This window comes from Hyaena hyaena, unplaced genomic scaffold (genome assembly GCF_003009895.1).
Source record: "Hyaena hyaena isolate Hyena2069 unplaced genomic scaffold, ASM300989v1 scaffold_830, whole genome shotgun sequence".
Lineage (NCBI taxonomy): Eukaryota > Metazoa > Chordata > Mammalia > Carnivora > Hyaenidae > Hyaena > Hyaena hyaena.
Genome location: NW_024081455.1, coordinates 175,794 through 189,223, shown reverse-complemented (window position 1 = coordinate 189,223; position 13,430 = coordinate 175,794). Strand labels below are relative to the sequence as shown.

Here is a 13,430-nt window from a genome sequence, read left to right as displayed (position 1 = left end):
TCTTTAAAAAAAAAAAAAGGGGGGGCGGGGGAGGACGTCCCGGAAGTTCTACCGACCAGTAAGAGACCTGGGTGCTGAGTACTTGAGTTGGCTGAATAGGGCGGGCCAATGGGAGCACGGCAGGAGGACAGCACGCCCGCTGAACCGGACTGCATAGTTTGCGCATGCGCCGAGCAGGAGCCAGTGATAAAGAGCCTGGGAGTTGTAGTTTCCAGGATTTAAAGACCCGCCATCTCCCCCAGTCCTAAATTCTTAAGTTTAGTTATCTTTCATTTATCCTCGTATATGAATAAGCCTCCCAAAATGTAGCACACGTGATCGTATGGCTTTTAATGGTAAAAGAGGGAAAGAGGCGCACCGAGACCACTGCTACCTCCTCTAGGAAAGCAAAAGCTGGGAATGAATGGGACATGGCTGAAACCCTCCCTCTTGGTCCCATCAAAATCTCACAGCATAAACCACAATTCACAGGTTCCTGTCTCTTTTAAGATTTAACTTTTAATCAGCCAAACATCTTGCGCAGACCCTGAGCCAGCCCTGCATCTTGTTTCTTCCCCTGAATGATCACCTTTCCCAGCTCTTCCTGGGCTGCCCGGTTTTTGGGGTCTACCGCCAGCACCTTCCTGAGGTCAGCAGTTGCTTTTTCAAGGTTCCCAAGGGCAGCCTGGGCAACCCCCCTTCGGTACAAGGCCTTTAAATGGCCAGGTTCCCGCTCCAGCACTCGGTCACAGCTCTGGGCTGCCAACTGAGGCTGCCCTAGCAGCAGCTGACAGGCTGCCAGGTTGGCATGAAGAACAGTTCGTTCTGGAGGGCCAGGTGGGGGTAAAGTCATCAGCAGCCGAAGAGCCCGTCCGTAGCATCTGGCAGCCCCTTCAGGGTTCCCAGCTCTAAATAATTCTGTGCCCCTTGCACGTTCTTCCCTGGCCAGGGCCTCCTTCTCACTGGCCTCTAGCTCCCAGGAGTCCCTGCCCTGAGTGAAGGAAGCCAGTGTGAGCCTGAAAGGAGGTCCAGAGTGTTCAGAGAGCTGAAGCTCTGCCTCCTCACCTTGACACATGGACTCCAAGCATTTCTCTATGAGTTCTCCCCAAGTGCCCTCCCTCCATGGGCCTAACCCCATAGTTAGTTCTGTCCAGCCCTCTGGCAGGCCTGACCCAAAAGGAAACCCAAACGCCAGTACCCGGCAGCAGGAGCCCAGCTTGGGTTTGTCCAAGCCATGGCCACGGATTATGATCTTCTTAACAAAGCTCCCATCGGGACAGTACCAGAGATCAGAAGCTTGAAGGGGCTCTGGCATCTCTCTGGTTGTTCCATGAGAATTAGCAGAGTCTCCTTGAAGTCCAGCAGCCAGTTTTTCAGTTCCTTGAGAATTCTCTAGAATTTGGCTGACTTGATTTGGGCTCACTCTCAGCTCAAGGATTTCAGGAGGGTCTGGGGGCTGCTGCCTGATCTGGACAGTTGAATCAAGGTTCTCCTGGGGGTTCTCTTCCCATTGTTGTTGCGGTTGAGAGGTGTCCTTCTCTTCTACTGGATTGACTGGTGGCATCTCCATTTGGCTGCCTGGTCCCTTCCACCGTGGGCGAACAGTTTTGGTCAGAAAGGGATGGATCAGTTTCAGGTCAGCACCTGAAAAGAAAACTAAAATAATGCTAATGGCAGGATTCTTATTTAGACGCTCTTTAAATCCTCCCCCGTCCTTCTGGGACCCAGGCCCGCAGTCTTCAAAATCCTTTTTTTTTTTTTTTTTCCGCCAAAAATCCCTGTCGGACTGGAGCCTCCGGCCCACCCAGAACTAATCCAGAACTAATGCAGAACTATAAATTCCACAAATCCCTGCGGTTCGGGTAGCCGCCCCAACTACGGACACCCGATCGAGTCAAAAAGTACCTGCGCCGCCGAAACGCCTCGCCTGATGCCAATGGCCGGACCATTCGAATCACCGCTCCTTCCGAAGCTAAGTGCTTCCTCAGTACTGTGTTAGGAGTCTTGCTCCAGGCGAAGAGGGTGGCCGAGGGCCAGGGGCATCTGGGGACAATAACAGCTAAGGCTGGAGCCCGCGAGGCTGCGAATCTAATCAAATTCCTGGCAGCCAATCCGGAGGAGGGAGAGGTCTGATTAGCCCGCCTTTTGGACGTGACATCAGTCCCGCCCCCGCTTCCCTCCCCGCCCCTGCCCCTCTCGCAACCTGGAAGTTGTGGGCCTTAGCTACCGAACCTGGCCGAATCAAACCGAGCTAGAGCTAGCGAGGTCCGACTGACCAGTTCATTGAGACTAAAAGTCTGGAGAAGTCTTGAAATGGGAAACGGGCTCAGGAGGGAGAGTGGGGTAATGGAGCTGTTGGTGACTGATAGCGGCAGCAACCTTTATGTGAAGACCCCCAGCACAACTGTACCCTACGTTCAGGGCTCCCAGCCAGAGCCATCCAACCAGCTCCTTCGCGCATTCAGTCCAGGGTGCTGCAAGAGAAACCCTCAGGCCTCCTTCTCCCCATTTACCCCTCTTCCCTTGTGGGATCACCTGAAGCTTCTCCTTACCTGTTCCCGCATACATATCACTCCTTTCAAGTCTTCTTCCTCTAGAAATCTTAGTCTTTTTCAAACTTTGGCGTGCATACATATTTGGGGAATGTTAAATCTCAGGTTCGGATTAAGGAAGTCTGAGGCGGGGCCTACCTTCTGCATTTCTTTTTTTTTTTTTTTTTATTTACATCCAAGTTAGCATATTGTACAATAATGATTTCAGGAGTAGATTCCAGTGATTGATCCCCTATGTATAACACCCAGTGCTCATCCCAACAAGTGTCTTCTTTAATGGCCCTTACCCATTTAGCCCATCCCCCCACCCATAACCCCTCCAGCAATCCTCAGTTTGTTCTCTATATTTAAGGGTCGCTTATGTTTGGGACCCCTGGGTGACTCAGTCGGTTAAGCGTCTGATTTTGGCTCAGGTCATGATCTCACGGTTTGTGAGTTTGAGCCCCACGTTGGGCTCTGCGCTGACAGCCCAGAGCCTGGAGCCTGTTTGGATTCTGTGTCTCTCTCTCTCTCTGTCCCTTCCATGCTTGCACTGTGTTTTGCTTTCTCTCAAAAATGAATAAAAACATTTAAAAATTTTTGAAAGTCTCTTATGTTTTGTCCCCCTCCCTGTTTTTATATTATTTTTACTTCCCTTCCCTATGTTCATCTGTTTTTTAGCTTAGATACCACATATGGGTTAAGTCATATGATATTTGTCTTTCTTTGACTAATTTCGCTTAGCATAATACCCTCTAGTTTCATCCACGTTGTTGCAAGTAGCAAGATTTCATCCTTTTTGATTGCCGAGTAATACTCCATGCATGTGTATATATACTCCCATATATATACCCCACATCTTCTTTATCCCTTCATCAGTCAATGGACATTTGGGCTCTTTGCATAATTTGGATATTGTCAATAGTGCTGTTTTAAACATTGGGGTGCATGTACCCCTTTGAAACAGCACACTTGTATCCCTTGGATAAATACCTAGTAGTTCAATTGCTGGGTCATAGGGTAGTTTTATTTTTAACCTTTTGAGGAAGATCCATACCATACTGTTTTCCAGAGTAGTGCACCAGTTTGCATTCCCATTAGCAGTGCGAAAAAGATCCTCTCTGTCTTCTTCCTTGCCAACATCTGTTGCTGCCTCAGTTAATTTTAGCCGTACTGACTGGTGTGAGGTGGTATCTCATTGTGGTTTTGATTTGTATTTCCCTGATGATGAGTGATATTGAGCATTTTTTCATGTGTCTTTAGCCATCTTGATGTCTTCTTTGGAGAAGTATCTATTCATGTCTATTGCTCATTTCTTCACTGGGTTATTTGTTTTTTGGGTGTTGAGTTTGATAAGTTCTTTATAGATTTTGGATACTAACCCTTTATCTGATATGTCATTTGCAAATATCTTTTCCCCTTCTGTTGGTTGCTTTTTAGTTTTGCTGATTGTTTCCTTTGTTGTGCAGAAGACTTTTTATCTTGGTGAGGCCCCAATACTTCATTTCTGCTTTTGTTTCCCTTGCCTCCAGAGACATGTAAAGTAAGAAGTTGCTGAAGCTGAGGTCAAAGAGGTTTTTGCCTGCTTTCTCCTCTAGGATTTTGATGACTTCCTGTCTTACATTTAGGTCTTTCATCCATTTTGAGTTTATTGTTATGTATAGTGTGAGAAAGTGGTCCAGGTTCATTCTTCTCTATGTTGCTATCTGATTCTCTCAGAACCATTTGCTTTTTTTCCCACTGGATGCTCTTTCCTGCTTTGTCAAAGATTAGTTGGCCATATATTTGTGGGTCCATTTCTGGGTCTCTATTCTGTTCCATTGATCTGTTTTTGTGCCAGTACCATACTGTCTTGATGATTACAGCTTTGTAATACATCTTGAAGTCTGGGATTGTGATGCCTCCAGCTTTGGTTTTCTTTTTCAGGATTGCTTTGGCTATTTGGGGCCTTTTCTGGTTCCATACAAATTTTAGGATTGTTTGTTCTAGTTCTGTGAAGAGTGTTATTTTGATAGGGTTTAAAATTTTTTTTAATGTTTATTTATTTTTGAAAGAGAGAAAGAGGGAGAGACAGAACATGAGCGGAGAAGGGGAAGAGAGAGAGGAAGACAGAATCTGGACCAGGCTCCAGGCTCTGAGCTGTCAGCACAGAGCCCAGCTCAGGCCTGAGCCCATGAACCATGAGATCATGACCTGAGCCAAAGTTGGTCACTTAACCAACTGAGCCACCCAGGCACCCCTACATTCTGCATTTCTAACATGCTCTTGAATGGTGATGCTGCTGACCCATGAACCACACTTTGAGTAATACAATTCAAGGATAACTTCATACCATTCTCTTCACCCTTGCTCTGTGCCCCGTCAATTTGTCCTATATTTTGTATATATAACTGGTATAACCTGTTCCATTGAGGGTGTCATTGGGTGGAAAACTGGTCCTCCTTCTCCTTCTAATAAAAGAAGTAGGTCCCACACAAAAGTGTGATTCAGCTTTGCTTGACCAGCTCCCAGCACTGGTTGGGCTACCACAGCTCTTCAGGAAAGGAGAATCCCATTCTTAGTACCTCACTTTGGCTCCTTCTTCAGTTTGCTCTCTTACAACCTATCATCTTGTCCCAGACTACAAAGACCATGCCAGGGCATTATTAGGCACAGAATTGTGTGAGAACAGTCCTCTCCCTGTTTTGTGTTGAGACTCAGGTCATTAACCTAGACTTTTTCTCAAGTTTTACTTCTGGGTTCTGAATCAGAGTAACCTTAGTCCACTGCTACCTCTTCCCCTATGGCTAAATATTCTGATTCTTGTAATCCCTGGGCTCCTACTGAAAATTAATTCACCCTTTCTTTCTCCCTCCCTCCTTCCCCCTTTCCATTCCTAGGATTTTTGGAAAAGGTAGGAAGTCTAGAATGAGTCGCAAAATTTTGATTATACCCTAATCCATGGACAAAGTTTGCTAATTCGTGTTGTATACCTTAACTGGAGAGCCACACTGATGACCCTTCAAAGATCAGCTTCTCTCAGTGAAAAGAAACTGTACTCTGCTACAAATGTATTGCTTTGTAATGTTCTTTTAGTGTTTTGTGTATGTATGTTTCAGTTCCAATAGACTAGAGAGGGCAAAGGCCTTGTCTCTATATCTTTTGTGTTTCATCTTCCCTCCTTCCTTCCTCCCTTCCTTCCTTCCTCCCTCCCTTCCTTCCTTCCTTCCTCCCTCCCACCCTTCCCTTCCCTTCCCCTCCCCTCCCCTCCCCTTCCCTCCCTTCCCTTTCCCCTCTCTCCTCCCTCCCTCCCTCCTTCCCTCCCTCCCTCCCTTCCTCCCTTCCTCCCTTCCTTCCTTTCTTCCTTTCCTCAACAAATGCTTATGGAGCACATGCTATGTTCCAAGCAGCATGCCAGGAACTGAGGGTACATAGATGAATCAGACAGATAGTCTTTGCTCTCATGGAACTTCTAGTCTACCAAGAAAATAGTAATTACAGTAGCATGGAGAAGTGTGAGATGCTATGAGAGTGGATGAAGGACTAGGGGATATTCCTTGTGGATGAGGCATTTTTACTGCCATTTAAAGAATGAGTTAGAACTGCATCTCAGGGGCGCCTGGGTAGCTCAGTCAGTTAAGCGTCCAACTTCCGCTCAGGTCATGATCTCACAGTTCGTGGGTTCGAGCCCCGCATTGGGCTGTGTGCTGACAGCTAGCTCAGAACCTGGATCCTGCTTCAGATTCTGTATCTCCTTCTCTCTCTCTCTGACTCTCCCCTGCTCACACTGTGTGTGTGTCTCTCTTTCAGAAATAAATAAAACATTTTTTAAATTAAAAAAAAACCAACCGCATCTCAGTTCTATAGAACCCGTATTGAAAACCACTGAATTAAGTGATCGACTTTGTCTCTTCAGGTGATCCCTTGTCACCATTATGACTATAAAATATATATATAAACATAGGCACATAAACTCCTTGAGAAAGTAGTCCAAATCATCCAAAATGAAAATATTTTGATATATTTTTATTTATTTATTAAAAAATTTTAATGTTTATTTTTGAGAGAGAGAGACAGTGTGAGCAGGAGAGGGACAGAGAGAGAGGGAGACACAGATCCAGGCTCTGAGCTAGCCGTCAGCAATGAGCCAGATGGGGGCTTGAGCCCATGAACCATGAGATCGTGACCTGAGCCGAAGTCGGACGCTTAGCCTACTGAGCCACCCAGGTGCCCTGAAAATATATGTTTTTAATAAATAAAATTTAAATTTCATCAAAATGAAAACGCAAAATTTAAGTTTTATGTAAGAGGACTCAGAATTCTCAGAGGAGGAATCCATGGATCTTTAGGTTCCCCCAGCCTCAGATTGAGAAACACAGGAGTAGGAAGGGACAAAGATGTGAAAACTCAGAAATGGGGAAGAGCATAGGGCCTTCCCCAAAGTGTTGCTGCATGAATGTTAACTGACTCACTGCTTGCTCTCTCCTGGTTCCCTGCCCCTTGAGCCTCATTATGTTGGGGCTCCGCTCTCTGGGGATAGTCACCAAGGAATCGGGAAGAAGCAGGGAAACACACTAGGAGGATTATGTCCCCAGGCCTGACTAGAGAACATGGGATCTGAGGAGAACACAGAGAGGATGGCAAGTGAAAATTTACTTACCTGCTGGGGTAGAGACTTGGACTGAGGAGTGAGGAAGGAACACTGTTTCTCTTCTTTCTCTTTCACCTAAAGATTTGAGAATGAACTGGAAGAAGCGCAGCCTTGAGGGGAAGAGAAGATAAGGAATTTTCTTTTCCAAGTGACTAGATTCAATCCCAATCTTCTACTACAAATGTCCTCAGCTCTCCCTCTTCTTTTGGTGTTTCAGGGACTAACCTCACAGCACCTAATTGTCTGGGTGCTTTGGAACATGACTTACCTTGTGTCTAAGACAGTTCCCCTGTCTCAGATGAGAGGGATGGGAGGGAGTAGCACACAGGAACCTCTGGACAGGAAGTGAGATCATGGTAAAATCTGTGTTAAGAGAGTCAAAGAGACATAGAGACACATCTGGGATAATGGAAGGGCTTGGGGGGGGGGTTGTCACTGCTTTTGCAATGTGTGGTTATAGCCCTATTTTGGAACAATTCTTTCTTCATCCAAGTCATTATGGGGGCACTTAATGCCTTGTTGAAGATCATTCTGAGGGAAATCCCCACATTTGACACGTTTGTGAGGATTTACCTGTAAATAATTGTTTTTAAAATCCCAACTGGTGTCATTTCTGTCCTGCCTTTCTTCTTTCTGAGTCACCTCTTTGCAAGATTGCTCAGAGTATCTGGACTTATTCTGATGCTCTCCTTGCCCTATCCCATAGGGGCATTGTGTGTGTGTGTGTGTGTGTGTGTGTGTGAAGGATAGTTGACACACGATGTTACATTAGTTTCAGATGTACAATATAATGATTAGACAAATCTATATGTTATGCCACGCTCAACAACAAGCGTAGAGACTATTTGTCGCCATACAATATTGTCACAATACCATTGACCGTATTCTCTATGCTGAATTTTTAATCCCTGAGATTTATTCATTCCACAGCTGGGAGCCTGTATCCTCTGTTCTCCTTCACACACTGCCCATCTCCCTGCCTACCTCCCCTCTGGCAACCATCAGTTTGTCCTCTGTATTTATGGGTCTGTTTCTGCTCCACGGAGGTGTTGTTTTGCCGTCATCAAAGGTCTGACCTGATGGCAGAAGCTGAGAGAAGAGGCTCAGGAGCTGGCTCAAGATAATTTGTAAGCTGGTGGTTGTTGCTTGTTGTCTCCATACACACAAAGGATATGACACCTGCCCTCTAAATAGGTGAAGTAAGATTCCTCTTCATTCAATAATCTTTACTGAGTACTCAGAATCTGTCAATGGAACACAGAGAAAAATACAGAGAGATCCCCACCAGCAGTCCAATAGGGTAAGGTGTCATAGTTAACAAAAGCTCTGGATGCAAGCATACAAGTGATAAGTGACAGGGAGCTTATTTCCAACTGAGGGTGATCTGAAAAGGAGTCCAGAGGGTTGAGTCTTGGAGGATGGCCATAATTTTGACCTGCAGATATTGCAGGGGTTGATTGCAGGTGAAGGAAGCAATACGGGGCAGGAGAGATAAGGAAATGAAAGCCACTTTACATCCAGTATTAGTCATCTCTGGCTTGTCAATCTCAGCTTTCTCAGAGTATCTCAATATCCCATGTAGGCTGCCCTGTCACCAGGCATCAAGCTGGTTGGAATTTTTATACCCTCACATTCCCCTGCATTCCATACTCACCACATGGCACCATATGCTGCACTTACTCTCTGTGGTTTATCATCAGCATGAGAGACAAAAATTCTAGCTTTCCAAAGGCTAAATAAATTTCTCCTTCTGTTTAGCTTTGGTGGTTTCTGTGGTTTTAGTTCTGCTGGGATTTATGTCAAAATTGTTTCTCCCTCCTCTTTGCTCCCAAAGCATCTTAGGGTGATATTATAGGCAGGGCTTTCAGGCAGGATGAAGCAGTGAAAGGCAGACTTTTCCCCAGTGAAATGTTTAATGATAAGAACTGCTCTTTACTGAATCGTGGCCATGCATTATGACCACAATACCAGGTGCGGTGCTGTTTTTTATTTATTTTTTTAATGTTTTTTTATTTTTATTTTTTAAATAATTTTTTAATGTTTTATTTATTTTTGAGAGAGAGAGAGAGAGAGAAAGCTGGGGAGGGTCAGAGAGAGAGGGAGACACAGAATCTGAAGCAGGCTCCAGGCTCTGAGCTGGCTGTCAGCACAGAGCCCGACACGGGGCTTGAACCCATGAACCATGAGATCATGACCTGAGCCAAAGTCGGACGCTGCTTACCCGACTGAGCCACCCAGGTGCCCCTACTGTTTTTTTTTATTTTTGAGAGAGAGAGAGAGAGAGATACAGCGTGAGAGAGGCAGAGAGAGGTGGGGGACAAAAGATCTGAAGCAGGCTCTTTGCTGAGCCCGTTCTGGAGCTCAAACTCATAAACCATGAGATCATGACCTGAGCTGAAGTCAGACACTTAATCTACTGAGCCACGGGGGTGCCCCTGTGCTGTCTTTAATTGTGAGGAGGAGGAGCTTCCTTGTAGAGGTGATATTTGTGCAAAGACATAAATGAGTAACAGAGCAGTCATGCAAATAACTGGAGGAAGAGTGTCCAGAAGAGAAAAACAGGAGTGCAGAAGCCCTAGGCAAAAAGAAATGGGATTTTTATGTTAATTTGCTAGCAACTGAGAGAAGGGCAAGCAGGCCAGAGGAGGTGGAGCAGAGTAAACAAGGCAAAGGTTGGGAAGGGATGAAGTCAGAGGTGGGGAAGAAACAAGGTCAGGTATGCTTGCTTCATAGGCCAACGTATTTTGGATTTTATTCTAAGTGTAGATACGGTAGCTACCAGAATGTTTGAGCAAAGTGAGTGATATCATCTGGTAATTTAAAAGATCACTTTGGTGCTCTCTTGAGCAGGATTTATAATAAAAGATCACTTTGGTTTCTGCATGAAGGATGGACTGTATCAGTCAAAAATGGAAGCAGAAAATCCAGTTCAGGGGTTAGTCAAGAGACAATGGTAGCTGTGGGAGCTTGGATTAGGGATAGGATCAAGGGGAGAGGCCCTCTAATATGTAGGTGTCTGGAAGAGGAGTAGAAGCTGTCAATGAAGACAGAAGGAGCAGCAAATAAGGAACTAGGGAATACAATATATCCTTTAGTTGGATCCAGAAAGAGTATTAAAGTGAAGAAAACATTTCAAGGAAAAGGGAGTGCTCAACTGTTGTCACATGTTGCTGATGGTCTAGTCTAGCATTTACCAATCTTGGCACATGTATATTACAAAGTAACATAATGAATACCATGCAGCTTAAGAAATAAAATCCCCCTGTGATTGTTAAAGTTTCCTGTGTATCCTTCTCCAATTTGGATTTCCTCTCCTGCCAAGGGTATCCACTATTCTGAACGTTGTGCTTTCACTGCATAGGTAGATAGAAAATGAGAGTTTTTTGTTTTGTTTTGTTTTGTTTCCTTCTAAAACATGAGCTGTATTATTACAGCATCTTTGTATGATGATGGGAATGTTTCAATAAAGAGGGGGAATCTGATTATGTAAGAGAGGCAGGAGATAATTTCAAGAGTCTCCTTTCTGAAAGGTGAGAAGGGACAGGACCCCACTGTACAGATGGGGTGAACACTGGGAGCAGATTAGCTTCTCAGCAGTAACAAGAAGGCAGTAAATACAGCTGAAAAGCAGGTGACCTAGTAGACTTGGGGGTGGAACCAGGAGGAAGTTCTCTTCTGAAATTTTCTGTCTTCTCACTGATAGGAAGGAAGGTCATCATCTTGTGAAATTGCAGTCTCAGACTTGGGAAATGTGAACAGTTTGGGGCAATGTGAGCTTGCAGGCCATACTGAGGGCTGATAGAAGTGAGAGCAGTCAATATGACCATGTGTTTTCCCCCAGACACATTCAGCTGTTGGGTGCAGGTATGGAGCAGGCAGAATTGGATTTGCAGGGCTAAAAGACATCTGAATTAGTGGGGCCAGAAATAAAAGGGCAAGGTCTGAGAGGTGATGGCAGTGTTGAACCTTGGGATCTATACTGGGTAATGAGAGAAGTGAAAAATTGAGGGGAACAAATATCAAAGAAGAGTGAGAGAGTCGAAGGATGGAAGGTCTGGGTGAGATTGAAGAATTTTTGGAATGGGATACTGAACGGAAGAGTGGGATGATATGCAAAGGCTGAACAGATTTGGGAGGGGTGGCAGTTATTGATGGTAACCCAGTTGAAGGTATGACACAGAAAGAAGAGTGGCTAAGGAGTGTGTGTGTGTGTGGGGGGACCTCAGTGGAAGTGAGGAAGGCCAGGAATTGACCAGGATGCTAGATGTTTATCTACAGGGCTGTTCAGTCCACCAGAAATAATGAAATGACGGACGTGGTGGTAAAGAGAAAGGAAGGCGGTAACCTAGGTACTGAATCTTCAGTGAATGAGGGGGAATGATGACCCAGAGTCAAATGATTGGGGGAATCAGACCTCCCAAGTAGATGTTAGAAGGGGCCAGAGCCTCTCCTAGAGGATGGAATCTCTGTCCATAGTGGTGCAAGAATCAAGGGCACCATACAGGGAGGGAATTGAGGTAAGCTGGGAGGAAAATCAAATTAGAATATGATTCTTTAAGGGCAGAGTCTGGGTGAAGAGATCTGGAGGAGTCATTGTCATTCACTTCTTCCTCTGCCTAATTCTTTTCCATTCAATTGAGTTCAAAGATTGGTAAAGAGGTTTTATCTGATGAGGATCTGAAAACCAGAGATAAACCAAATTTGGCTCCCACCTTTAAGTAGCTCACTAAGTAAGATGTTTACATCAAGATCTCAGGGTGGAGAGGGCGCCTGAGTGGCTCAGTGGTTTAAGCCTCCAGCTCTTGGTTTCAGCCCAGGTCATGATCTCACAATTCTTGAGTTTCAGCCTCATGTCAGTGTCAGTGTCAGCCCAAGCCCCGTGTTGGCCTCTGCACTTGTAGAGCCTGCTTGGAATTCTCTCTCTCTGCCCCTCCACGCCCCGCCCCCCGATAAATAAACTTTCATGTTTTTAAAGGATTTTTTTTAATGTTTTTTATTTATTTCTAGGAGAGAGAGCCCCATAAGTAAACTTTCATGTTTTTAAAGGATTTTTTTTAATGTTTTTTCTTTATTTCTAGGAGAGAGAGAGAGAGAGAGACAGCATGAGCAGGGGAGGGGCAGAGAGAGAGGGAGTCACAGACCGAAACAGGCTCCAGGCTGTGAGCTGGCAGTCAGCACAGAGCCCGACGCGGGGCCCGAACCCACGAACCGCGAGATCATGACCTAAGCGAAAGTCGGACGCTTAACCGACTAAGCCACCCAGGCGCCCCAGTTTTTAAAGGATTTTTTAAAAAAGTTTCGGGGCACCTGGGTGGCTTAGTCAGTTAAAGCGTCCGACTTTCGCTTAGGTCATGATCTCGCGGTTCGTGGGTTCGGGCCCCGCGTCGGGCTCTGTGCTGACTGCCAGCTCACAGCCTGGAGCCTGTTTCGGTCTGTGACTCCCTCTCTCTCTGCCCCTCCCCTGCTCATGCTGTCTCTCTCTCTCTCTCTCTCCTAGAAATAAAGAAAATATTTTTTAAAAAGTTTATTTATTTATTTTGAGAGAGAGATAGAGCATGAGCAAGGGAGGGGCAGAGAGAGAGGGACAGAGGATCTGAAGTGGACTCTGCACTGACGACAGCGAGCCTGATGTGGGGCTCCAACTCACAAACCACGAGATCATGACCAGAGTCAAAGTTAGATGCTTAACTGACTGAGCCACCCAGGTGCCCCTAAATAAATAAACTTAAGAAAAAAAAAGATTTCAGGTGGAAAGAGATGGAAAAATACAGAAAAGTAACAATGTGTAGGGTTTAGATCTGTATACCTTTTTGTTAAAAAAAAAGTTGCTCTAGTTCAAGCCATACCTTTTGGGCTCCCCACTCTTCCTTCCTTTGTGGTCCCTAAACTGCCTCTAAGCCTATGATTCCCAGCCTTGGCTGCCCTTTGGAATTACCTGGGGGTGTCTAAAAAAATATTGATGCCTGAGTCTCACCCTTAGAGATTGTGATTTAATTGGTTCAGGATATGACCTGGGCTTTGGGATTTTTAAAAGCTCCCAGGTGACTCTAATGTATAGCCAGGGGTGAGAATCATTGCTCCAAGGAATGCCTGGAGCTCTGTTTAGAAACAATTGCTTTAGTCAAATCCATAGGGGAGAAATTCCTTCCTGCTTGAGTTGGGGTGAATTGATCTGAGCCCTAAAAGATAGGTAAATTTTGACCAAGTGCAGACGCAGATATGAAGGGAGAACATTGTGAGCTCAAACTTAGATGTGGTCCGAGAAACACCTGACAAGCAGCATATAATTG

The 13,430-nt window shown here is 45.3% G+C and overlaps 1 protein-coding gene across 2 annotated transcripts; it reads right to left on the bottom strand.

Moving 5' to 3' along the window:
* Positions 1-328: 328 nt before the first annotated feature.
* On the bottom strand, positions 329-2,074 carry FKBPL (FKBP prolyl isomerase like). Of its 2 annotated transcripts, none has more exons than XM_039219499.1 (2): positions 1,885-2,074; positions 329-1,635 (listed from the first exon to the last, which is right to left on the bottom strand). In XM_039219499.1, the coding sequence occupies exon 2, from the start codon at positions 1,547-1,549 to the stop codon at positions 503-505; it is 1,047 nt and encodes a 348-aa protein (XP_039075430.1). In that variant the 5' UTR covers positions 1,550-1,635; positions 1,885-2,074; the 3' UTR covers positions 329-502. The 2 variants fall into 2 exon arrangements, with proteins under 2 accessions (XP_039075430.1, XP_039075431.1); XM_039219500.1 differs by having other exon boundaries at positions 329-1,623.
* Positions 2,075-13,430: the final 11,356 nt, after the last annotated feature.